Source organism: Oncorhynchus mykiss, chromosome 4, assembly GCF_057628025.1.
Source record: "Oncorhynchus mykiss isolate SJ-2025 chromosome 4, ASM5762802v1, whole genome shotgun sequence".
Classification (NCBI taxonomy): domain Eukaryota; kingdom Metazoa; phylum Chordata; class Actinopteri; order Salmoniformes; family Salmonidae; genus Oncorhynchus; species Oncorhynchus mykiss.
This window is the reverse complement of record NC_143025.1, coordinates 42,748,165-42,773,863: the sequence shown is the minus strand read 5'-3', so window position 1 is coordinate 42,773,863 and position 25,699 is coordinate 42,748,165. Positions and strand designations below refer to the sequence as shown.

At 45.7% G+C, this 25,699-nt stretch overlaps 1 protein-coding gene and 1 long non-coding RNA gene across 22 annotated transcripts in view; one reads left to right on the top strand and one right to left on the bottom strand.

Annotated features, from left to right (window-relative positions):
* LOC149984020 (uncharacterized) overlaps nt 1–25,699 on the bottom strand; it is a 468,468-nt gene that overhangs the window by 173,748 nt on the left and 269,021 nt on the right. The window lies entirely within an intron of this gene.
* The window catches only part of pde4dip (phosphodiesterase 4D interacting protein), a 119,530-nt gene that overhangs the window by 79,377 nt on the left and 14,454 nt on the right, over nt 1–25,699 (top strand). For 10 of the 21 annotated variants that reach the window (XM_090232061.1, XM_036968460.2, XM_090232060.1 and 7 more), the window contains exons 10-27: nt 10,750–10,887; nt 11,138–11,257; nt 11,504–11,596; nt 11,972–12,181; nt 12,312–12,470; nt 12,577–12,681; nt 12,877–13,014; nt 13,100–13,279; nt 13,502–13,696; nt 13,920–14,187; nt 16,819–16,925; nt 17,115–17,281; nt 18,238–18,607; nt 18,699–18,888; nt 19,014–19,130; nt 19,317–19,827; nt 20,195–20,442; nt 21,314–21,368. In XM_090232061.1, coding sequence (XP_090088187.1) covers nt 10,750–10,887; nt 11,138–11,257; nt 11,504–11,596; nt 11,972–12,181; nt 12,312–12,470; nt 12,577–12,681; nt 12,877–13,014; nt 13,100–13,279; nt 13,502–13,696; nt 13,920–14,187; nt 16,819–16,925; nt 17,115–17,281; nt 18,238–18,607; nt 18,699–18,888; nt 19,014–19,130; nt 19,317–19,827; nt 20,195–20,442; nt 21,314–21,368 — 3,371 coding nt within the window. Of the gene's footprint in view, nt 1–8,404; nt 9,902–10,749; nt 10,888–11,137; nt 11,258–11,503; nt 11,597–11,971; nt 12,182–12,311; nt 12,471–12,576; nt 12,682–12,876; nt 13,015–13,099; nt 13,280–13,501; nt 13,697–13,919; nt 14,188–16,818; nt 16,926–17,114; nt 17,282–18,237; nt 18,608–18,698; nt 18,889–19,013; nt 19,131–19,316; nt 19,828–20,194; nt 20,443–21,313; nt 21,369–25,699 lie in introns of those variants that run through there. The other 11 variants (XM_090232051.1, XM_090232050.1, XM_036968455.2 and 8 more) reach the window with 7 other exon arrangements.

Genomic DNA, 25,699 nt, shown 5'->3' with positions numbered 1-25,699 from the left:
CCGTGATTAGCTTTAACTGAAGTTTATGCAGTGCTTTATCTGGGTAGCCGGAAAGTAGAGCATTGCAGTAGTTTAACCTAGAACTGACAAAAGCATGGATTCATTTTTCTGCATCATTTTTTGGACAGAAAGTTTCAGCTTTTTGCAATGTTACGTAGATGGAAAGAAGCTGTCCTTGAAACAGTCTTGATATGTTCTTCAAAAGAGAGATCAGGGTCCAGAGTAACGCCGAGGTCCTTCACAGTTTTATTTGAGACGACTGTACAACCATCAAGGTTAATTGTCAGATTCAACAGATTCAACAGTTTGAGTTTAAAAGTAGAACATTTGCAGCCATCCACTTCCTTATGTCTGAAACACAGGCTTCCATCGAGGGCAATTTTGGGGCTTCACCATGTTTCATCGAAATGTACAGCTGTGTGTCATCTGCATAGCAGTGAAAGTTAACATGTATCCGAATGACATCACCAAGAGGTAAAATATATAGTGAAAACAATAGTGGTCCTAAAAGGAACACCGAAATGTACAGTTGATTTGTCAGAGGACAAACCATCCACAGAGACAAGCTGATATCTTTCCGACAGATAAGATCTAAACCAGGCCAGAACTTGTCCGTGTAGACCAATTTGGGTTTCCAATCTCTCCAAAAGAATGTGGTGATCGATGGTATCAAAAGCAGCACTAAGGTCTAGGAGCACGAGGACAGATGCGGAGCCTCAGTCTGACGCCATTAAAATGTAATCTGTCTAAAAACAGACTGAAGCGTTTCATATACATTGTCTTCAGGAAAGTTAAAAAAATATTTTCTGGGTCAAGGTTTGGCTTTTTCAAGAGAGACTTTATTACTGCCACTTTTAGTGAGTTTGGTACACATCTGGTGGATAGAGAGATGTTTATTATGTTCAACATAGGAGGGCCATGCACAGGAAACAGCTCTTTCAGTAGTTTAGTTGGAATAGAGTCCAGTATGCAGCTTGAAGGTTTAGAGGCCATGATTATTTTCATCATTGTGTCAAGGGATATAGTACTAAAACACTTGAGTGTCTCCCTTGATCCTAGGTCCTGGCAGAGTTGTGCAGAGTCAGGACAACTGAGCTTTGAAGGAATACGCAGATTTAAAGAGGAGTCCGTAATTTGCTTTCTAACGATCATGATCTTTTCCTCAAAGAAGTTCATGAATTTATCACTGCTGAAGTGAAAGCCATCCTCTCTTGGGGAATGCTGCTTTTTAGTTAGCTTTGCGACAGTATCAATAATACATTTTGGATTGTTCTTATTTTCCTCAATTAAGTTGTAAAAATAGGATGATCGAGCAGCAGTGAGGGCTCTTTGGTACTACACAGTACTGTCTTTCCAAGCTAGTCGGAAGACTTACAGTTTGGTGTGGTGCCATTTCCGTTCCAATTTTCTGGAAGCTTGCTTCAGAGCTCGGGTATTTTTTTTATACCAGGGAGCTAGTTTGTTATGACAAATGTTTTTGGTATTTAGGGGTTCGACTGCAACTATGGTATTGCGCAAGGTTAAATTGAGTTCCTCAGTTAGGTGGTTAACTGATTTTTGTACTCTGACTTCCTTGGGAAGGCGGAGGGAGTCCGGAAGGGTATCTAGGAATCTTTGGGTTGTCCGAGAATTTATAGCATGACTTTTGATGATCCTTGGTTGGGGTCAGAGCAGATTATTTGTTGCGATTGCAAACATAATAAAATTGTGGTCTGATAGTCCAGGATTATGAGGAAAAACATTAAGATCCACAACATTTATTCCACGGGACAGTATGACTGTGGCAGTGAGTAGGTCAAGAGGCATGTTGGACAAAACCCACTGAGTCGATGATGGCTTTGAAACCCTTTTGGAGTGTGACTGTGGACTTTTCCTTGTGAATATTAAAGTCACCAAAAATGTGAATATTATCTTCCATGACTACAAGGTCCGATAGGAATTCAGGGAACTCAGTGAGGATCACTGTTAATTGCCCAGGAGGCCTGTAAACAGTAGCTATAAAAAGTGATTGACTAGAAGCTCAAAAGACGAAATTTTTTAATTTGCTATCATAAATGTTAACAACACCTCCGCTTTGCGGGATGCGCGGGGGATATGGTCACTAGTGTAACCAGGAGGTGAGGCCTCATTTAACACAGTTAACTCATCAGGCTTAAGCCATGTTTCAGTCAGGCCAATCACATCAAGATTATGATCAGTGATTAGTTCATTGACAATAACTGCCTTGGAAGTGAGGGATCTAACATTAAGTACCCCTATTTTGAGATGTGAGGTATCACAATCTCTTTCAATAATGGCAGTAATGGAGGAGGTCTTCACTCCAGTGAGATTGCTAAGGTGATCAACGCCATGTTTAGTTTTGCCCAACCTAGTTCGAGGCACGGTCTCAATGGGGATAGCTGAGCTGACTACACTGACTGTGCTAGTGGCAGATTCCACTAAGTTGGCAGTCTGGCTAACAGCCTGATGCCTGGCCTGCACCCTATCACCCTAAATCATTCTCTCTACTATTATTCTGACATTTCACATTTATAAAATAAAGTGGTGATCCTAACTGACCTAAGACAGGGAATTTTTACTAGGATTAAATGTCAGGAATTGTGAAAAACTGAGTTTAAATGTATTTGGCTAAGGTGTATGTAAACTTCTACTTCAACTGTATTTTCAGGTTTTCCTACTTACAAAGCATGTAGAGGTCTGTAATTTTGATCATAGGTACACTTCAACGGTGAGAGACGGAATCTAAAATAAATATCCATATCCCATTGTATGATTTTTAAGTAATTAATTTGCACTTTATTGCATGACATAAGTATTTGATCACCTACCAACCAGTAAGAATTCCGGCTCTCACAGACCTGTTAGTTTTTCTTTAAGAAGCCCTCCTGTTCTCCACTCATTACCTGTATTAACTGCACCTGTTTGAACTCGTTACCTGTATAAAAAGACACCTGTCCACACACTCAATCAAACAGACTCCAACCTCTCCACAATGGCCAAGACCAGAGAGGGTGTAAGGACAAGGGATAAAATTGTAGACCTGCACAAGGCTGGCATGGGCTACAGGACAATAGGCAAGCAGCTTGGTGAGAAGGCAACAACTGTTGGCGCAATTATTAGAAAATGGAAGAAGGTCAAGATGACGGTCAATCACCCTCGGTCTGGGGCTCCATGCAAGATCTCACCTCGTGGGGCATCAATGATCATGAGCAAGGTGAGGGATCAGCCCAGAACTAAACGGCAGGACCTGGTCAATGACCTGAAGAGAGCTGGGACCACATTCTGAAAGAAAACCATTAGTAACACACTACGCCGTCATGGATTAAAATCCTGCAGCGCACGCAAGGTCCCCCTGCTCAAGCCAGTGCATGTCCAGGCCCGTCTGAAGTTTGCCAATGACCATCTGGATGATCCAGAGGAGGAATGGGAGAAGGTCATGTGGTCTGATGAGATAAAAATAGAGCTTTTTGGTCTAAACTCCACTCGCCGTGTTTGGAGGAAGAAGAAGAAGGATGAGTACAACCCCAAGAACACCATCCCAACCGTGAAGCATGGAGGTGGAAACATCATTCTTTGGGGATGCTTTTCTGCAAAGGGGACAGGACGACTGCACCGTATTGAGGGGAGGATGGATGGGGCCATGTATTGCAAGATCTTGGCAAACAACCTCCTTCTCTCAGTAAGAGCATTGAAGATGGGTCATGGCTGGGTCTTCCAGCATGACAACGACCCAAAACACACTGCCAGGGCAACTATAAGGAGTGGCTCCGTAAGAAGCATCTCAAAGTCCTGGAGTGGCCTAACCAGTCTCCAGACCTGAACCCAATAGAAAATCTTTGGAGGGAGCTGAAAGTCCATATTTCCCAGCGACAGCCCCGAAACCTGAAGGATTGGGAGAATGTCTGTATGGAGGAGTCGGCCAAAATCCCTGCTGCAGTGTGTGCAAACCTGGTCATGAACTACAGGAAATGTATGATCTCTGTAATTGCAAACAAAGGTTTCTGTACCAAATATTAAGTTCTGCTCTTCTGATGTATCAAATACTTATGTCATGCAATAAAATGGCAATTAATTACTTAAAAATCATACAATGTGATTTTCTGGATTTTTGGATTTTTTGGATTTTTTTTTTTTAGATTCTGCCTCTCACAGTTGAAGTGTACCTATGATAAAAATTACAGACCTCTACATGCTTTGTAAGTAGGAAAATCTGCAAAATCGGCAGTGTATCAAATACTTGTTCTCCCCACTGTAAGTGTCTATGTCCCGGAAAGTTGGCTGTTGTATACAACGTCATTCTAGTCACATTAGCGCACGTTAGAAACAACTGTCCCGGTTTAGGGACACCGATCCCGTAACACGGTAGAACTGATGCTCATCCAGAAATAAAGGCGACAAAGCACGGGAAAACGACATTGGCGCACTAGAGCAAATAAGATTTTACTCTCCTCAATGTTATTCTAACAAATAATCCTGATAGGTATCAGTCTGGTGTTTTCTGTAATGACCTTAGTGATCACTGTTTTACAGCTTGTGTTTGTAATTGCTGCTCAGTAAAACGACCTGTCCTGATTTGTCATAGACACTTGCTAAAAAACTTTAATCAGCAAGCCTTCCTTCCTGTGCTGGCCTCTGTAAAATGGTAATGAATCAGCTTGATCCCCTCTGTCAAAGACGCTTGGGCCTTCTTTTTTTTCTTTTTTCAGTGGTATTGTTAACAAACACGTCCCCCCATGAAGAAAATGAGAATTAGAAACAGATTAAGCCCCTGGTTTGACCGTGACCTTGCAGAGTTATACTCCACCTCAAGAATTGCATTTGGCGAAAGGCTCGGCACACGCATTCTCAGGCTGACTGGCTCTCGTTCAGGCAAATGAAAAATAAGTGCACTCAGGCTATCCGGAAGGCCAAAGTTAGTTACTTCAAGGATCAGTTCTCTCTCTGTGGGTCTAACACCAAGAAGTTCTGGAAAACGGTTAAAGACCTGGAGAATAAACACTTCTCCTTACAGCTGCCCATGTCCCTTAATGTTGATGATGTGGTTGTTACTGACAAGAAGCACATGGCTGAGCCCTTTAATCACCACTTCATTAAGTCAGGATTCCTATTTGACTCAGCCATGCCTCCTTGCCCGTCCAACATTTCCTCATCTTCCACCCCTTCTAATGCTACTATCCCCGATGCTTCTCCCTCTTTTTTCCCCAGCCCCGCTACAAAGTTTCTCCCTGCAGGCAGTCACTGAGTCCAAGGTGCTAAAGGAGCTCCTGAAACTTGACCCCCAAAAAACATCTGGGTCAGATGGTTTAGACCCTTTTTTCTTTAAGGTTGCTGCCCCTATCATCGCCAAACCTATCTCCAACCTTTTCCATTGCTTGGAAGGCAGCCACGGTTCGTCCTTTATTTAAAAGGGGAGATCAAGCTGATCCTAACTGTTATAGGCCTATTTCTATTTTGCCCAGTTTATCAAAAGTGTTGGAAAAACTTGTCAATAATAAACTGACTGGATTTCTTGATGTCTATAGTATTCTTTCTGGTACGCAATCTGGTTCCCGCTCAGGTTATGGATGTGTCACTGAAACCTTAAAGGTCCTCAATGATGTCACTATTGCCCTTGATTCTAAGCAATGTTGTGCTGCTATTTTTATTGACTTGGACAAAGCTTTTGATACGGTAGACCATTTCATTCTTGTGGGCCGGCTAAGTAGTATCGGTGTCTCTGAGTGGTCTTTGGCATGGTTTGCTAACTACCTCTCTCAAAGAGTGCAGAACATCTGCTGTCTCAGCCACTGGCTGTCACCAGGGGAGTACCCCAAGGCTCGATCCTAGGCCCCCCACTCTTCTTAATATACATCAACAACATAGCTCAGGCAGTAGCTCACTGCAATCTATAGCTCACTGCACTCTATACTCCTCTGTAAACTGGTCATCTCTGTATACCCGTCTCAAGACCCACTGGTTGATGCTTACTTATAAAACCCTCTTAGGCCTCAATCCCCCCTATCTGAGATATCTACTGCAGCCCTCATCCTCCACTTACAACACCCGTTCTGACAGTCACATTCTGTTAAAGGTCCCCAAAGCACACACATCCCTGGGTCGCTCCTCTTCAGTTCGCTGCAGCTAGTGACTGGAACGAGCTGCAACAAACACTCAAACTGGACAGTTTTATCTCAATCCCTTCAATCAAAGACTCAATCATGGACACTCTTACTGACAGTTGTGGCTGCTTTGCATGATGTATTGTTGTCTCTACCTTCTTGCCCTTTGTGCTGTTGTGTGTGCCCAATAATGTTTGTACCATGTTTTGTGCTGCTACCATGTTGTGTTGCTACCATGTTGTTGTCATGTTGTGTTGCTACCATGCTGTGTTGTCATGTGTTGCTGCCTTGCTGTGTTGTTTTCTTAGGTCTCTCTTTATGTAGTGTTCTGTTGTCTCTCTTGTCGTGATGTGTGTTTTGTCTAATATTTATATTTTATTTATTTTAATCCCAGCCCCCGTCTCCGTAGGAGGCCTTTTGCCTTTTGGTAGGCCATCATTGTAAATAAACATTTGCTCTTAACTGACTTTCCTAGTTAAATAAAGGTTAAATAAATAAAAAATATATTTATATCAAATTCAGTGATTGAAATTATGACCCCGTCCTCAATAGCCTATTAAGGCAAGCTACTGGGAAACACAAGCGCTTCTTACCTCGAAATTGAATTAGTCTGTTAATTTGATCTAAACCAGCTGCTAAATCGTTCAGTTTAGATCTTGACCACATCTTGCCTAGGCTACTGTAGACTATCTGAAATAAAAATGTAGGCCTATCAGGGACTATAGGCTACCTTCACCTATCAAAGCAAACCATGGCAAAGTTGAATTCCAATCATAAACCCGGATTTTAGTCTGTAGCCTATGCCTATTGAAATGACAAGTCAATCTCGCAAATGGGCTATTTGTACCTGTTTGTTGTCTTAATATCTGGCACATAATAACTGCACAATTGCCAGAACATAGCCTAACATTTATTTTTTTCTTCTTCCAAGTGTTTCCTGCTCAGAGATTGAGATCCTCTGTTCAACTTTCATCACTCAAACTCATCTTTCAGGTTTTAGCTTTAGTTATGCAGATGCGCAAAAGGGATTTATTTACAATTATAAACCGGGTTTGAGGCCTGATACTGATTAGCTGATAGCCGTGGTATATCAGACCTTATACCATGGGTATGACCAAACATGTTTTTTTTTACTCTTCTAATTACATTGGTAAACAGTTTATAATAGCTATAAGGCAACATGGGGTTTGTGGTATATGGCCAATATACCATGACTAACGGCTGTATCCAGGCACTCCTTGTTGTGTCTTGCTTAAAAACAGCCCTTAGCGGTGGTATATTGGCCATGTACTGTACCATAACCCCTCATGCCTTTTTGCTGAATCAAAGCAGTCATCATAGAGTTAAATCGGCATCCAATGTTGGAAAATTATCTGGGGAGTTTAATAAGGGAAAATTATATTTTATCTTGCAATATACTCAAATGTGTTTATTACCTCATATCATAGTTTGCAATAATTATTATTTTGATAATCCGAATTTTGCTTATTGGTTCTTTAACATTATGGAAACATTATTTATTGTATAAATGTGGCAACTCCTCTTTTGCTGTGAAAAAAATAGGTCGTTTTCAGGCCTTTTGGGCGGGTTTTGTTTTGTCATTGGTTAGAGTATTTGCTGAACCTGGCAACCCTGATCAACGTTTCCATCCCGCCCTGTTCTGATACACGTGAAAACCCCGTGGAAACCATCGGTTCCATCTTCTCCTTTCCTCGTCACACGGTCCGCTAAACTGCTATCAGGGAGCCGAAAAATAACGGGACACCCACATATTTTTATAAGGACGTCTCCACTACAGTCTTTTTCTTTCGGGTGGTGAATTCCGTGTTAGTGTTGAATTAGCTGAGATGAGACAGCGCAAATGTAATTTGTTGTCTTAGATGAGCCGTGTCAGAAAAAGCAGTATGAGATGACATCCGCAGTGAAACGAATAGCGTGATATATTTGGTTTAGATGTGAATTGAGCACTATTGATAATGTATCATCTGTTTGATGACATTTTGTGAAGAACTTAAAGTGTTTCGACCGATTAGACGCAGTGTCGGTGACACTGACAACGACAACGGATTTAGGCGCTTATCACAAATGACAGACGTTTCTTTCTTATTACGCTATATTCCATATACTGACCATGTTTTATTAGACTACAGTCTATATTTTTAGATGGTCTTGATGAGTTTTCATAACGGCAAATCGGCACAATGTACTAGTAACTAGTCTATTAGGCTACTATTTATTTTGAATACATTTTTATAAAACATAGAAGAAAAGTAAATGAACATTGCACAGCTAAATCATTTAAATAAAATCATGGATTTTATTTAATCATGCTCAATACATGTTATTTTATTGCCTGAACAATCTGAACAGACCCAATTCCCCTCCAGTAAAACTGAGAGCAGAACTTCTCTGTGATGTTGGACATTAAAATGAAGGAGGCGTGTCGGATCTGCGCCCGTGAGCTCTGCGGTAATCAGCGGCGATGGATCTTCCACCCAGCCTCCAAACTCAACCTGCAGGTGCTGCTGTCCCACGCCCTGGGCAGGGAGCTGACCCGTGATGGCCGTGGGGAGTTTGCCTGTTCCAAGTGTGCCTTCATGCTGGACCGCATGTACCGCTTCGACACAGTGATTGCCCGCGTGGAGGCTCTGTCCCTGGAGCGCCTGCACAAGCTGCTGCTGGAGAAGGACCGGCTGAGACAGTGTATAGGAGGCTTGTACTGGAAGAACAACACAGAGGACCAGACCCAAGATCAGACTGGGATGGGAATGGGGATAGGGCTAGGGGGTACTGGGGCTGGAGGGCTAGGGGGTACTGGGGCTCCACCACAGGGGAGTCACCCTCAGACAGCCCACCACTCTCTGTCCAGTGGTGGGCTGTCTGAGGGTGACTCCCCTGTGGTGGACCTCTCAGCCCTACAGGAGGCCAGGTACAGCTCCCTGCTTCAGGGCGACCTGGCCAATTCTGTGTACGAATCCTGGGCCGACCACGAGGACCAGCAGAGTCCGGCCCCGGATCACCAGCACCACACCCAGCATCATCACCCTCAATGCTCAGGATCAGAGACTCTGTCTGGGCATCGCTCCAGGCGGTGCAGAGGGTGTGCGGCTCTCCGTGTGGCCGACTCTGACTACGAGGCCGTGTGTAAGGTACCTCGGCGGTTAGGCAGGAGGAGCATGTCGTGTGAACCCTCCACCCGCTACTCAGGCAGTGCCATGGGGGGTGAGGAGACCTCCACAGGGTCAGAGTCCACGCCTGTCCCCTCAGAGTCCTCTCCCTTGGGGCCAGAGAGCGACAGGACCCTGTGCGATGGGGACACAGAGAGGATAACCCTCAGCCCGGGCTCATCGATAGAATCTCAGGACACAGCCGTGGACGTGGCTCAGCCCTGTACCGCTCACCAAGTTGGGGAAGAGGAAGAGCAGGGAGAGGGAGGAGAGAAGGACCCAGGGAAGGATCAGAGGCGAGACCCTCGTCTCCAGGGGGATGATGCCCCCAGGGAGGGGTCAGTCTCTGGGTTGACCATGGAGCTGGCTCTAAGTCTAGTGAGGATCTGGGAGTACAGACCTCTAAAGTCCCCTCAAGGCAGCAAGCTCCCTATCCTGGTCAAACCCAAACTGGAGACGGGCCTCTCTGGGCTCCCCCTGTCCCTCAGAACCCCAGACTATGACCTCTACTCCCACCCTGGTATCCCAGAGTGGGTGACCCCCAGCAGTCAGCAGGAGCTGCAGACAGAGCTGTCAGAGATGGAGGAGCAGTGGCTTGATGACTATGTGCAGTGTGGCCCCTTCTGCTTCCAGCAGGTACCTAGCAAGACCACCACCAGCCCCTGGATCATAGAACAGACACACTGGAACTAACGAGACCAGATAGAGGGGCTTGAATTTGGGAGGAGATGGGATGGTATCTACTGGCCTGGAAGGGTCGTGATTCTACAGACAATCAAACCACTTTTTCCCCATCGTTATCTTAGCAACACGTCTGTAGCCATGGCAATGGTTGCTATATGAACAACGATGCCCCGTGTTAGGCATGCTCTCCACTGTTTAATCCACCTCCATAGCTTCCTTTGTCGCGTTAATAATTAGCTAGCCTTGATACATGGCTAGGAATGAGCGTACTGATATTCTGAAATAATGGCCACTTGATAAGTATGACTCAGGGAGTTTAGTGGGTTGGTTTTTCCACTGAAGTTTGATTCACTGAACTTATAGAACAGCATGTAATCATTAGAGCCCAGCTTGAGTCCTGTGTGTGTATTAGTGTGTGTGTTCTACCGGTATTGGGTTTACAGCACATTATGTGGGAGCAGGATTGGTTGATCTTTGAAATGAAATGACAAGGATATTTTGAGTTATTTCACTATCCCTGACTACTAGAGACTTTACAGACCAAAACAGCCCCTCACAATCACAAAGATAGCTCTATAGAGCTGAATTTACAAAAAAAACAGGAAATAAATGCCACTCTGCCGTGGAAACAGGGACTACTTTCTCAGGAAGTTATAGTGCAGTGAACTGACCTCATCACTTTCCACTCTCACACAGGGGCATGGGAAGTGTGTGTGTGCTTGTGTGTGTACATATACGTGCATTTAAAAAAAAAAGAATGTTATAAACCTGAACCTATTTGTGCGTGTTGTGTGTTTCAGAGGCTGCTAGATGAACAGCAAGGCCAGCTTCGTCAGTATGAGACTGCTGCAAGTCAGTGTGTTACTGAGCTCCAGAAGGCCCAGCTCCAGGTCCACTCTCTACAGGCCAAGATCAGAGAGAGCGAGGCCGGGAACCAGGTACCACTTCCCCCACAGACTTTCACCATTCCTCCTTCTGAAGCAGTTCCTATTTTTACTCTACTTGACCATAGCATACAGTAGACATGCATCCAAGGCGGATTATTTGTTAAGTCTTCAGACAATTAACACTAAATTGAACTATTAATTCAAAGGCCTGCTTATAAACAATTTATAAAAAAAAAAAAAAAAAACTACAAGTATTCGATTTTTAGCACTTCTCTGATGTGTCTGTGAATGTGATGTGTAGAAGCTGCAGGTGCGACTCGGGGACATGGAGTGCGAGCTGCGCCTGGTCAGAGAGAAGGCCCAGAGACAGGAACGAAACGTCCTCAACCTCACCGACACTGTCAACAGCAAGGAGACTGAGGTACAGAGGGAGAGAGGGAAGAGGGGGGGAGAGGGAATGAAGGAGAGGCAAAAAGAGTGCGAGTGAGAGACGGACTAACAGAAAGCGAGAAAATGAGAGACGAAGAGACTCTGGTAGGAGAGAGGGAGGTACACAAAGAAAAGCCGGAACAGCAGGCCACTTTACACGGTATTGTGTCCAACCAATGATGAACAATAGGCTACTTTACTCATGTATTTTTGTGTGTTTCGTGTGTCTCCCTCTCAGGCAGCAGAGTTGTACCGGGTCATAGAGGAGCAGAATAACGTGCTGTGTTCTTTGAAAGAGCTGGCCAACAGAACCCAGCTCCAGACACTACAGGTCAGCCCTCCTCTGAACCGTGCACACACCTCACACACACACTTCGTACTAAAGTCTGAGAACACTAAAATGCTCTTAAATCTACAGCTGACGTGACGACACCGTCATTTACGGTTTGTGTAGTGTGTTACAATTTTTTATCAACATGATAATTGAGAGTAATAGGAGCTTGGCTTTCTCCATCTCTAATAGACCTTGTATTAATACATACGCTTGATAGGATCCTTTGTAATGTCCCACAGTGCTAGTATAGAGAAAGCACAGCTGACCCCAGCACACAGCACATAGAGCTATCTGTAAACCGCCTTCACTCTCTGGCTCTCTTCCACCCACACCCTCCTCATCTCCACTCCCTCTACCCCGTCTCGGGTGCAGGTGTCTGGGGCGGAGTTAGTGCGAGGGCAGGGGGAGGTGCTGGCCCTCCAGGGCTCTCTGTTCCAGGCCCAGCTGGAGCTGCAGGAAGGCCAGAGAGCCCAGCGTCAGGCCACCAGGAGGGAGGAGGACCTCACCAGAGCCCTGCACCGCCTGGAGAAAGACCTACAGGGAGTCATGGATCACAGACACAGTACTGAGAGACACAACCAGGTGTGTGTGTGTGAGGGGGGGGTTATATATAGCCTTGCAATGGGGTTATATTTTCATTTTGCGAGTATGTGCATGCGTTTGCTTGTGTGTAAACATTGTAGGAGACTGTGCTCCTACCTGTCTGCTCTAGGACTTGCATCTGGTGCTTGAGAAAGCTCGATCAGAGCTGCAGCGGAAAGAGGAACAGCTGAAAGAGAAGAAGGGAGAGAGACGGAGAGAGGAGGAGGAGAGGGAGAAGAGCATCCGAGAGCTGAGGACCTCACTACAGACCAAAGAGCAGCTGGTGCAGGTCAGAAACAGACAGACAGTCACACACGCATGCGCGCACACACCCCATTCACACACCACCTCCCTCATCCACAGCCGTCCCAACACACACTGTCCCTGTCTCTCAGGAGTACTCTAAGTTGTTGGACCAACAGCAGGAGCCCAGGGAGAAGAGGGACACTCTCCTCACCAAACTGAAAGATCGCATCAAGGACAGAGACAGAGCACTGGAGGTGAGAGTCATCGTCTAGGAGAGAATGAACCTCAACGAGAACATATTACAGATATAAGAGGCGGGCAATCAAACTCGTGATCCAGGACTGCATGGGTTGCATGGACAGCAGTGGTGATTGATGGTGGTGACTGACAGCTGTGTTCCATTAGAGATGCATTACATTGTTCTATTCCGTTGTGTTCCCTCCCATCAGCGAGCGGTGGATGAGAAGTTCCGACGTGTGGAGGAGAAGGAGGGAGAGATGCGTCGGCTACAGCTTCTTCTCAGAGAGAAAGAGAGAGACCTGGAGAGACAACGCTGTGTACTGTCCAACAACGAAGAGACCATCACGGTACTGATGAGCACACACACACGCGTGCACACACACACACAGACACTGGTTACTGAGTTCCTTCTATCTTGTGTGTGTGTTAAAGAGCCTGGAAGTGCTGGTGCGTGGGAAGGGTTTGGAGCTGGAGCAGGTGTGTGAGGCATGGAGGAGTGTACAGCGCCACCATGAGGACAGGGAGGAGAGACACAGCCGCAGCCTGAGAGAGAGAGACACGCTCATCAGCCAGCTACAGAACGCCCTGCACACACGTACCAGTGAGGCTGAGGTGACATGCCCTAATTATACACTTGCCACAGTATACATATACTGTACACCAGCACAAATAGATTTTTGCTGATCAGTGGCAAAATATTTTTATTCTTGATTCTTCACACTATTTGCAATTTCTCGTCTTCTCTCTCTCTCTCCCTGTCTCTCTCTCTCTCTCTCTCTCTCCCTCTGTCTCGCTCTTCCGCTCTCACATTATCTCTCGCTCTCTGCATCCCAGGACCTGACTGGAGCCCTGCTAGATAAGGTGAAGGCAGGTCCCAGTGAGGTGGTGGATGAGCTGAAGGCTCGCCTCTCTCTGAAGGAGAAACTGTTTCAGGAACTGCTGTCCGACCGCAGCCGCCAGGCCCAGGAGCACCACTCACAGGTCCAGGACCTGCTCAACACCATCGGTACCAGAGACCAGTACATCCAGGTAACAAAACCACACTGGCCTGAGAGCTGTGGTGTGGTATTGTCTGAGGGACTGATTGGGTAGAGAGAATGAGAAGAGAAAGAAAGAGTGAGAGAATGAGAGCGAGAAAGAGACTTCTGCCACAAAGAAGCTGTATCGAGTCAGATCTTTTAATCCTCAAAAACCTCCATCCTTTCCTTCCCTCTCCCTATCCTCCCCTCTCCTCACACTTCTCCTCCTCCAGGAATCGGCAGGTCGTCTGGGTGAGGTGATGAGTGAGCAGACTGTACGTCTCCAGGAGCTCCGCAGACAGCTAACCTCTTGCTCCCTGGCCTACGGGTCCCAGCTAGGCCTCTGGGGTCCGGACTTCCAGGGGACCAGCCAGGACCTCTGGGCCTTGCAGGAGGAACTGCGTCTGGCTCTGCGGAGGGAGAGGGAGGCCCAGGCTGAGCTCACAGCCCTCAGGACCCAGGGCACTGCCAGGCCAGCTGACAGGCAGGCAGAGTTTGAGGGTGGGCATCAGAGGAGCATGGGGCTCTGTCTGTAGTGGCACCTTTTTTGGGTGATGATGCTAACCATAGTTAAGACTTCACAATGTTATTTATACAGTATATCAGCTAATAGTTTATTTTATTTTATATATAGTTTTAGCTTTTTGTAAAGCTTTGTGCAATTCTACATTTGTATGTTTTAATTGTGTAATGCATTAGATTATGTTTACAGCAGCTTAGGTATCAAATGCTTCTTTGAATGTATAACCAGTAGGCAAAGAAACAGAGGGAAGATATGACTTATGTTGACATACAATGCAAGGGATTTTGAACTTTGTATGATAGTGTCGATAGCATCACATGTTTCATGTTATGACTTCTATTTATACTAATAACATGCGTGTGCCTTCGCATGTTCAACTGCATGATTCATGGTGGTTATATACCATGTAATGGTATTGCGTGTTGCTATAGCGGTCTCTGCAATTTGTATGGACTATCTAATAACGACTGCTGTCTGAAATGTGCGCTTCAAGTGGATTAGAGGTGATGTTTTGCTTTTGCCAGAGTACGGTACATTTCAACAACCATGAATTATTCTTATTCGTTTTAGCTCATTGTGTGTGTAACATCTATAAACCGTTGTCTGAGTGTCACGCTATAAGATTCCACGGTATGTAAAAAATAAAACGTTGTTTTCTGACCTTGGGAATCCTCCTCTCTTCGACTAGAGGTTTGTCCCCCCCCCCCCCCCCCCCGGAGACATTACCCGGCACGCGTGCCTGAAAGAGAAACCATTTGGTCTGATAACGTGGCAGAAGCTGCTTTGCTCCGGTCTCTACCATCATCATCAATGGAGCGCGAACCCTTGTGTTGAGCTGAATAAACAAACCTCGTGTTGATGTCGTTGGGTTTACATGGTGTTCGTGGTGGGCCTGGCTCCACTGTCCCTCCCTCCTCACCTCCCTTGCTTCCTGCATGAACATAGTCTACCTGAGTTGTACACTGTTCATAAACGTATCTGTATCCAGTTACGTTAAGGTCAATCTCTGTTAACACGCCTGGTTCTCTCCACTTCCCAACCTGTCACAGTTGGTTCTACTCGGAGTAATAGGTAGTATCAGTTGAGGCCATTTGTGGATAAAAGGTAAGAAACCCACCTAGACGTCCAGTGTGGATGCATGACTGCATGAGCGTGTGTGGGTATATATATACACAACCCCCCCCCAATTTTGAATGAGTTTCTATTTGAATAGAGTGTATTCCTGAAGTCCAACACTGAACAGATTGCATAGAGGTCTAGACAAAATGATGGACTATTATATTAGCCAAAGGCCTTATGCTTTTTAGAATGTGCATCCTGCACTGTTTGACACATTTTAATACTCTGCCCTGGCCAATTGCACCTCGTATCACATCATCTACTATTACGTAGTTATACGTCATAAACCTGTAGATTTGATCAATGAAACATTTTGATGATATTCGTTTTAAAAGCATTGAGTGTTATGCGAACTCCTTACAGTACATTTAAGCTATCTTCTAGTGTCACGTTCTGACCTTAGTTCCTTTTTTATGTCTTTGTGTTAGGTTGGTCAGGGCGTGAGTTGGGGTGGGTAGTCTATGTTCTTTTTTCTATGTTTTTATATTTCTATGTGTTTGGCCTAGTATGGTTCTCAATCAGAGGCAGGTGTCGTTCGTTGTCTCTGATTGAGAATCATACTTAGGTAGCCTGTTTTCCCCATTTTGGTTGTGGGTGTTTCATTTCTGTTTAGTGTCTGTTCGCCTGGCAGAACTGTTTCGTTTTCTCTTTGTTGTTATTTTGTGTAGTGTTCAGTTTTTCATTAAAATATGACCAACACTTACCACGCTACATTTTGGTCCTCCTCTCCTTCCACCAACGAGAATCGTTACATCTAGTCCCCCGCTATTGTGTAATTTTATGACTGTAAAATGACTAATATATATATATATATATATGTGTAAAACTACTCCAATAGCCTTACAGTAAACATTTGAACATCCTCTCCTAGCCCTCTAGTCTGCGATACCGTAGCATGTAACTCGACAGAGCCGTGTCTGTAGGTTTGTATTTATTGTATTTACTGTTAGCAGTTAAAGTATCTGCTCTTACTTACGGTATATCTTACAGTTTACCTTACCGTATATCTGCCCGTACAGTAGTATATCCCAGTACAGTGAGATAGATTCCCTCAGAGGAAAATAACGTGTTTTATGTTTGAAGCTTCTCTTCCTGTCATTACTGGGAGGGGGAGAGGTTTCAAGGGTGACCACCACCATTACTGAACGTGGGAAGCGTCGTTTTGTCGACGCGTTCACATCAGTTTGCTTTTTTGGTGGAAAGACTTTGACATGCAGAAAGGCCAGGATTGGGGTAGGCTATGTGTGGTATGAAAATGTACCGTATTAAAATGCTTGTTGAATTGTACTCTGGCAAAAGTAAAAAGTGTCAAGGATTTGTATGTTTTAATCGATCTGTTGCCACAAATGTAAAAGAGTAGTACTCTATGTCAGTGTGATATTTTCTTTTCGGGCTTTTCTTTTCATGACTTGTGTGTGCATGTATGTGTCCATGTTATTGCTTATGTTTCAACTAAGAACTGCATTCTGGGGTCTCGGTTCTCTTTCCAGAATTCAGCTCAGAGGACAACGATAATGTTGAGGTCAACAGTAACTATGCAGACAGCATGGAGGAAGAGGACCCCAAACTGACAGCTCGAACCCTAGCCACCATGCAGGTAGGCCCTGTGCTGTACATATAAAATTGAAAAAGTGGTAGATTATTTTGTCTTAATCATGTCACATTTGAATCTTTCCTAACCACCACTCATATTTTAGTTATCAGCCTGGGTGATCCAAACACACTGTGGCGATTTTGCACACTCAGCGTTCTCTCGCTGTCGTTTTTGCCACTCTCCTCCAATCAGAACTCTGGAGGACCTGGGAAGGGGAAGCTGTCCCAAGAGGCAGTGGGAGACCCCCAGGGGCTGGTGGAGGTGAAGCAGCTGGTGCAACAGAAGAGGGTGGTGGAGAGAGAGCTGCAGGAGCTCAAGGCTCAGCTGGAGAAGTCTGGCTTCTCCCTGACCAGGATGAGGTAACACACGCTGACTGCATACATGTTATTATGAAACGTGATATAGAGACAGTATACACTGAGTGTACAAAACATCAAGGACACCTTCCTAATATTGAGTTGCACCCCCCTTTTGTCCTCAGAACAGCCTCATTTCATTGGGGCATAGACGCTACAAGGTGTCGAAAGCGTTCCACAGGGATGCTGGCCCATGTTGACTCCATCGCTTCCTACAGTTGTCAAGTTGGCTCGATGTCATTTGGGAGAGGGACCATTTTTGATACACACAGGCAACTGTTGAGCGTGAAAAACTCAGCAGTGTTGCAGTTCTTGACACAAACCGGTGTGCCTGGCACCTACTACCATACCTTGTTCAAAGGCACTTAAATATTTTCTCTTGCCCATTCACCATCTGAATGGCACACACACAATCCGTGTCTGAATTGTCTCAAGGCTTAAAAATCCTTATTTAACCTGGTTACACTGATTGAAGTGGACATTATTTTTTTATATATTTAAAAATAAAAAAAATGTTTTACCCCTTTTTCTCTGCAATTTCATGATATCAAATTGGTAGTTACAGTCTTGTCCCATCGCTGCAACTCCCTTACGGACTCGGGAGAGGCGAAGTTCAAGAGCCATGCAATTGAAATGGATTTAACAAGTGACGATCAATAAGGGATCATAGCTTTCACCTGGATTCACCTGGTCATTCTATGTCATGTGAAGAGCAGGTGTCCTTGATGTTTTGTTCACTCAGTGTATATATGAATGAACGTGAATGAGAATAAATGAAGTAAACGAAAATATATCCTTGTTCATGCAACTATTTATGTATTTTCTGACAATTACTGTGGTGGACATACGGAGGTCCCAGCTTCTAGGTTCACAAACGTCTGTGGTTTTCACCCTGGTTCGAGCAGTGGATATGAGAGGTGCTAGTTGAGGTGTGTCTGTCTGTCCTCTCTCTCACACAGGAAAGCCCTCTTCAGCCTACGCATGGAGAACACAGAGTTGAAGTCTCACCAGACAGAGAGACGGTCAGAGACGGACCCCAGGGATGAGCAGGGATTCCTGGAAGAAGGGGGGAATGAAGAAAAGCTGGTTGTGGAGGAGGAGGATGAGCAGCTGTGTGGGGTGGATCTATCTGGTGGCTGGGAGGATGAGTGTCTGTCCCAGGGGAAGCGCTGTGCCCCCAGGTCCACCTTGAGAGACCCTGGCCTGGGGAAGAGACACTGCACTAGGCCTGTCTCTCTGGACCTGGGAGACCTGCTGTCCCACTCCACAAAGGAAGGGGAAGACATCACACCAAATTATACTCTAGTAACGCGTGCTACTGTATGTATGGTAGGTCAACAGTGAGAGGCCCCATCGACTGATTACCTCAAGAAAGGAATATCATTCTAAATATTTACGTGACTCTGGTCCTGTGTTGCAGGATGATGATGTGGAGGAGGCAGGAGGAGGAGAAGCTGGAGACAGGAAGCAGAGCCCCACAGAAACAGTGATGGTTGAGAATGCTGTGCGGCTCCGGCTGGAGAGCGAGGAGCTGCAGGAGAGACTCATGGTTTCTGAGGCCACCGTGGAGACTCAGGAGGAGCAGCTCAGAGACTACAGAGATCTACCGAGTGAGTCAATACACCCTCACCACACATACGCACACATGCACACATACTGTTTGTCTATCACACACACGGCAATATGCTACATGCGTTAATTATTCAAATGTATTGTTCTCTCTCTCTTTCTCTAGTGGAGACGTCTGTGCAGCAGGACAGTAAGCAGGTCCAGGTGGATCTACAGGACATGGGCTATGAGACGTGTGGTCGCAGTGAGAACGAGGCTGAGAGGGAAGAGACCAGCAGCCCAGGTACTATTACTATTGACGCTACAAATGCCAGCATTTTTTTTTTACACTAAAGTATTGCTGTACTCTGCATTACTTGAGGGTTATCGGGAGATTTAAACAATCTGCTATGGTTTAGTAAAGCCACAAGAGGGCAGTACTGTATTTCAGTTGTGTAACCCACGTCCCCTCCCTTTCTGTTCCCCGCAGAGTTTGATGATCTGGAGATGTGCACTTCTCTGGAATGCGGCGGCTCCCAGTGGTGGTCAGGTGTTGTGCATCCTGGGAAGGCCGGTCCTCCAACATCAACCTCCAAGGCTGATGACTTCACATCTCTCCAGCGATTGGTTGAGGACCTGCGCTCGCAACTCTCCCGCTCCCAGACGGTGATCCGGAGCCTCCAGGGCCGCCTGTGCTCCCTCTCCACCTCCAGTGACCCCTTCGGCCCCTCCAACGGCCCATCCACCCCCCGCAAGGTCAATTGGGCCATCCAGTTCCGGTCCTCGCCCTCCCAGAGCGGCCTGGATGAGGACGAGGGCTGGGAGTCGTCTGGTGGGGGTCTAGGGCCCTCCCCACATCACCCCAAACCCGACAAGGATCTCCAGGAGCTGGTGTTTCGCGTGGGAGCCCTGGAGGACCAGCTGAGGAAGGGCAAAGGGACCCAAGCAGGAACTCCAGGGCTCCCTGCAGAGGGAAAGGCTTCCATCTGGCCTGGGCCTGGGTAGGTAGCACAACCACTAACCCTGGTCCACATGTTAGAATGTATACAGCAGATTCATTTTCAGTAAACACAGTATATGTGACCCATGGAATGGAATGGAATCCACAATCCTCTTGTTGCTAGACAATCCACTGACCCGTGGGAACCAGTTTGTTTCATATTGACGCTTCCTTCTTCATCTGTCTCATGTTGACTCTTCCTTCTTCATCTGTCTCATGTTGACTCTTCCTTCTTCATCTGTCTCATGTTGACTCTTCCTTCTTCATCTGTCTCATGTTGACTCTTCCTTCTTCATCTGTCTCATGTTGACTCTTCCTTCTTCATCTGTCTCATGTTGACTCTTCCTTCCGCCTCTGTCTCCTTGCAGGAAGTTTGATACCCTAATTCAGGCGCAGGCCCGTGAGCTGTCGCACCTGCGCCAGAGGATGCGAGAGGGGCGTGGCGTGTGCCACATCCTGACCCAGCACCTGGGCGACACCACCAAGGGCTTTGAGGAGCTGCTGCGTGCCAATGACATTGACTACTACATGGGCCAGAGTTTCAGAGAGCAGCTGGCGCAGAGCAGCGCCCTGGCACAGCGAGTCAGCACCAAGATCAGCGGACGTGAGTGGAGAGGTGAACACACATGTAGACACATAAGATGTGCACCATTGCACACACATAGCACTTACTGGACCCAAAAAAACACACAAATTCGTTCGCAATTTACATATAGCGCTGGCAAAATGATTGTAACCTATAATTGTGGACAATCACCTTGATTTGATTTGACCATGAACAAAAAATGTGTTTTGTCAAAGTTGTCTTAATACATTTATTTCAGGAGAAGGGGGGTTTTAACTTTATCTGCAAGTCGATGTAGTTTTCCCAATAGCAGTTGTACATTTTGACATGAAGTGGGTGAAGTTTGTAATCATTTTAAGAGCAGAACGGCATGGTCGGAATGAGAAACTTGATTTCCAAAAGTTGCACGCGGTCAAATCCATTTGTTTGTGAGACAGGGGTGTCACTAAAGCTATATTTTATTCATTAGGTATGTCGTATTTAATTTTCAAAGATGCCTTATGGTGCATTACAAGCTCAAAACATTTTTCGACAAAAATGACAATTATACCAATAAACGTGGCCATTTGCGTGACATTTAATCCTTACCCAAAATGACATAATCGTTACAGCCCTAATTACACGATACCCATGAGCTAACAGGTAGCTAATACACTCAATCTTCAACATCTTTTGACTTTACAACAGACATTTGCAAACACAATTTCTCAGTCATGTCCATTCATGCCCAGCAAGACATAGCATGAGTGTGTGTGACCGTGCTTCTACACCTGCACTGCTTGCTGTTTGGGGTTTTAGGCTGGGTTTCTGTACAGCACTTTGAGATATCAGCTGATGTACGAAGGGCTATATAAATACATTTGATTTGATTTGACCTTGTATGTGTATTTTCCTTATATAAAGTGCTAATGTCTCTCTTCAGGGGATCATCCAGAGATGCATGATGACAAGACTGGCACAGAGCTGCTCGCCATACGGTATGCGTCTGCCAATTTGCTTTCTGTGTGCGTATGTGTGTGTTTGCAACAGTGTGACATGAATGCAACAGTATTTCATCCGTATCAGTGTCGTCTCTGGTTGCTATTGTTGGTAACTCTTCTTTATAGGAGTAGACTTTGGCAGTTGGAAAACATTGATTGTTGGGGGCATGTGTGTCCTCCACTGGGGTTCTCTCTCTCTCTGGTTTGTCACTTGATCAGTGATCCACGCAGAAAATCAACTAGTCTGATTAACTCACTGGTAGACCAGCAGACTGGACAGTTGGCTGTGAGTTGCTCATGTCGCTGACGACATCGGATCTCAATCCGATACACCACTGTGACTGTGATTGTTGGGGTGTAATCTCTTTGAAAACTACTGAGAGACAGATCTCTCCATTTCCCTCTTTTCCTTTCCTAAGTCTATCCACTATATTTCTCTGCCTGTCTTTTTTCGCTCAATCATCTTTGCCCTCTCTCTTTCTCAACCTCTCTAGTCCCTTCGCCCCCATGCTGGTAGAGTGGCTGGTTTTATAGCGTTAGCAACATTAGCATTAAGGCAAACATGTTGAGTCAGGGCCGTGTGATGTCACCACTGCTAACCAGCCCCATGGTGACAGTAATTGGAGAGGAGCATTGTGATTGGATGAACCCACTGCCCTCCCTCCGTCTCCCTCTGATCGTTGTGGCAGCAGCCTCAAACCGCCACGGGGGGATTTGGTTGCTGAGAAGGCATCCTTTTTTTCTTTCCATCATGTGTGTGTGTGTGTGTGTGTGTGTGTGTGTGTGTGTGTGTGTGTGTGTGTGAGAGAGAGTGAGAATTAGCCAGTCATCCAGGCTACAGTGTTGTGGGCATGCGGACAAGACTCACACTGTCTTGTGTTTGGGTTCAGACTCGGAGAAGGAGGAGTGTGTGAGTATGAAAGAGGGAGAGAGAGAAAAACACAATGAACAGAACCTGACAAACATTGTATTCCTGTTTCAGCTCGTACGGTACTGTATGTTTTTTATCTCGTGACGTGGTCCTCATAGAGTCGACTGGTGCTGAATAACCTCTGAATAACTACAACGACTGTCCTGGTTTGTGGGGTCATACTGTGCGGCCTGGGGCCTGTCGGGTCAGCCTGTCTGCTGGACGGCCCTGGTATCTGGGTGCATCTGATTACAGAGTGTCCCAGCCAGTTAGAGGGGCAGGCAGTGACAGACAGGGGCAGGCGGACAGAGACTTACGGACCAGAGCAGAACATTAGAGCACAGCAAGCTGCTAGCTATCTCTGGTCCAGGCTATTGCTGAAAGAACAGTCTCTCGTTCCCTCTTCTGAAGTAGTGGCACAGGCTGCATCTGAGATGACACTATGTCCTATTCCCAATACTGCACTACTTTTGACTCACATGCACTACATACACTACTCAATTACTATTTGGTAGCATTGCCTTTAAATTGGTTAACTTGGGTCAAACGTTTCGGGTAGCCTTCCACAAGCTTCCCACAATAAGTTGGGTGAATTTTGGCCCATTCCTCCTGACAGAGCCAGTGTAACTGAGTCAGGTTTGTAGGCCTACTTGTTCGCACATGCTTTTTCAGTTCTGCCCACGATTTTGCTATAGGATTGAGGTCAGGGCTTTGTGATGGCCACTACAATACCTTGACTTTGTTGTCCTTTGCCACATCTTTGGAAGTATGCTTGGGGTCATTGTCCACTTGGAAGATGCATTTGTGACCAAGCTTTAACTTACTGACTGATGTCTTGAGATGTTGCTTCAATATATCCACATAATTTTCCTACCTCATGATGCCATCTATTTTGTGAAGTGCACCTGTCCCTCCGGCAGTAAAGCACCCCCACAACATGATGCTGCCACCCCCGTGCTTCATGGTTGGGATGGTGTTCTTCGGCTTGCAAGCCTCCCCCTTTTTCCTCCAAACATAACGATGGTCATTATGGCCAAACAGTTCTATGTTTGTTTCATCAGACCAGAGGACATTTCTCCAAAAAGTACGATCTTTGTACCCATGTGCAGTTGCATACCGTAGTCTGGGTCTTTCATGGCGGTTTTGGAGCAGTGGCTTCTTCCTTGCTGAGCGGCCTTTCAGGTTATGTCGATATAGGACTCGTTTTACTGTGGATATAGATACTTTTGTATCTGTTTCCTCCAGCATCTTCACAAGGTCCTTTGCTGCTGTTAAGGGATTGATTTTCACTTTTCACACCATCTCTAGGAGACAGAATGTGTCTCCTTCCCGAGCAGAATGATGGCTGCGTGGTCCCATGGTGTTTATACTTGCGTGCTGTTGTTTGTACAGATGACCATGGTAGGTACTTCAGGCATTTGGAAATTGCTCCCAAGGATGAACCAGACTTGTGGACGTCTAAATAAAAACATTGGAGGTTTTGGCTGATTTGTTTTGATTTTCCCATGATGTCAAGCAAAGAGGCACTGAGTTTGAAGGTAGGCCTTGAAATACATCCACAGGTACACTTCCAAATGACTCAAATGATGTAAATTAGCCTAGCAGAAGCTTCTAAAGCCATGACATCATTTTCTGGAATTTTCTAAGCTGTTTAAAGGCACAGTCAACTAAGTGTATTTAAACTTCTGACCCACTGGAATTGTGATACAGTGAATTATAAGTGAAATAATCTGTCTGTAAACAGTTGTTGGAAAAAATGACTTATGTCATGCACAAAGTAGATGTCCTAACCGACTTACCGAAACTCTAGTTTGTTAACAAGAAATGTGTGGAGTGGTTGAGAAATGAGTTTTAATGACTCCAACCTAAGTGTATGTAAACCTCCGGCTTCAACTGCAAGTGCACTACAGGAAATAGGATGTCAATTCATGTCAGATGCAGCCATGGCCCGAATAACTCCCAGGCCCAGACCACAGCTTCAGAGTCAGCAGAGAAACCCACCTCTGTGCCGTGCAACGCTGTTGGGGGAAGTATACAATAAACACAGAGTAGCAGTAACTGTGTCCCAGCTCTCCTCTGTTTCTGCCCCTTTCCTCGGCTAGAGTTCTACTCTCGTTTAAAGCATCAATGGGGAGATTCTGATTTTGGAGGACTACTTTCCCCTAGAGTTCCTGTGCCCTTACAGGGTTGAGAGCAGGGTCAGCTATTGCATTTTGGGTAATTAGAGGTGCCTCTCCCTCTCGCTGTCTTATAAAAGAGAGAGGATGGAGAGAGAGAGAGAGAGAGTAGGATGTAGAGAAGCAGATCCAGGGGATGTATCCCTGCAGTACTGCCACACAGATGGCCAACCAGATGCGGGGGACTTAAATGTGTTTTATTGCCATTTGACTCATTTAGGACAAGCCCTTAATTGAGTGAGTGAAAAGAGGGGATTTGTATTGATTTGATTCCCTCGCATGTGCCTTCTCGCGAGAGTGAACTGAAATAGGTCAGGAGCATCTAAATCTACAGAGAGAGAGAGAGAGAGAGAGACGCAGAGTGGAACAGAGAGAGGGAGTGCGCACGAGAGCATCACTTTGCCCCACAAATAGCAAGAGAAGAGCAAAGCCTAGTGTAGAGCATGTTCCAGCACAGGCTCAGCTTTTCCATTTCTAAAACCACAGGAGCACTACGGAGCATCAGGACTCTATTACATGTGCAATGGTGGATTCTCTGAACACTGCATTTGATTCATACTAAGCCCTGGGACTTTTTAAAGGGGGGACTCATTGACTACAGTACTTGGACTTCTATTTTGGACCTTAACCTTGTGCTTGTAGTGGATTTTAGACAAATGTTTTGTTCCTTTTTTTGAAGTATACAACCTCTTAAAAAATCCAGTTTGAGGTCAAATGTAATAAACATTAACATGTTGGGGTGAGGAACAGACGCTCCCCTCACTCACACTGCAGAACCTGCAGACAGAGGAGCTTAGAAGAACAACATTTGACAAAGGGGCCGGATGGGGACAGGTTTTTTGGGCCAGCGCTGCAGTGTGGGTTGTAAAACACACTGAAGGCTGACTAGGGTTATCTGACTCTTTGTGTTTGACCATTCAGCCCCGGATACACCCGCCTAATATCCCGCTCTGCTCTCTCCGTCTCTGGAAAAACACCACTCTCTCCGGTCGCTCTGTTTTGTGTTTGGCTGCTGGTGGGAAAAGAGGGAAGAGGTTTTCTGGAATGCAGGATCGGATGCTCTCTCTTCTTCCCCGAGGGACACAGAGTGAAAGAGGGAGACAGAGCTACCTAGACAGAGCTACTGCTCTCCTCAATGTGAAGAACTGTCCTCCTTGCTGTACCAAAACACCAGTGCTTCTTTAAAGCAAATATAACTGGCATCATTGTGCTCGCTTAGCATAAATCGCTCTACCTCACCA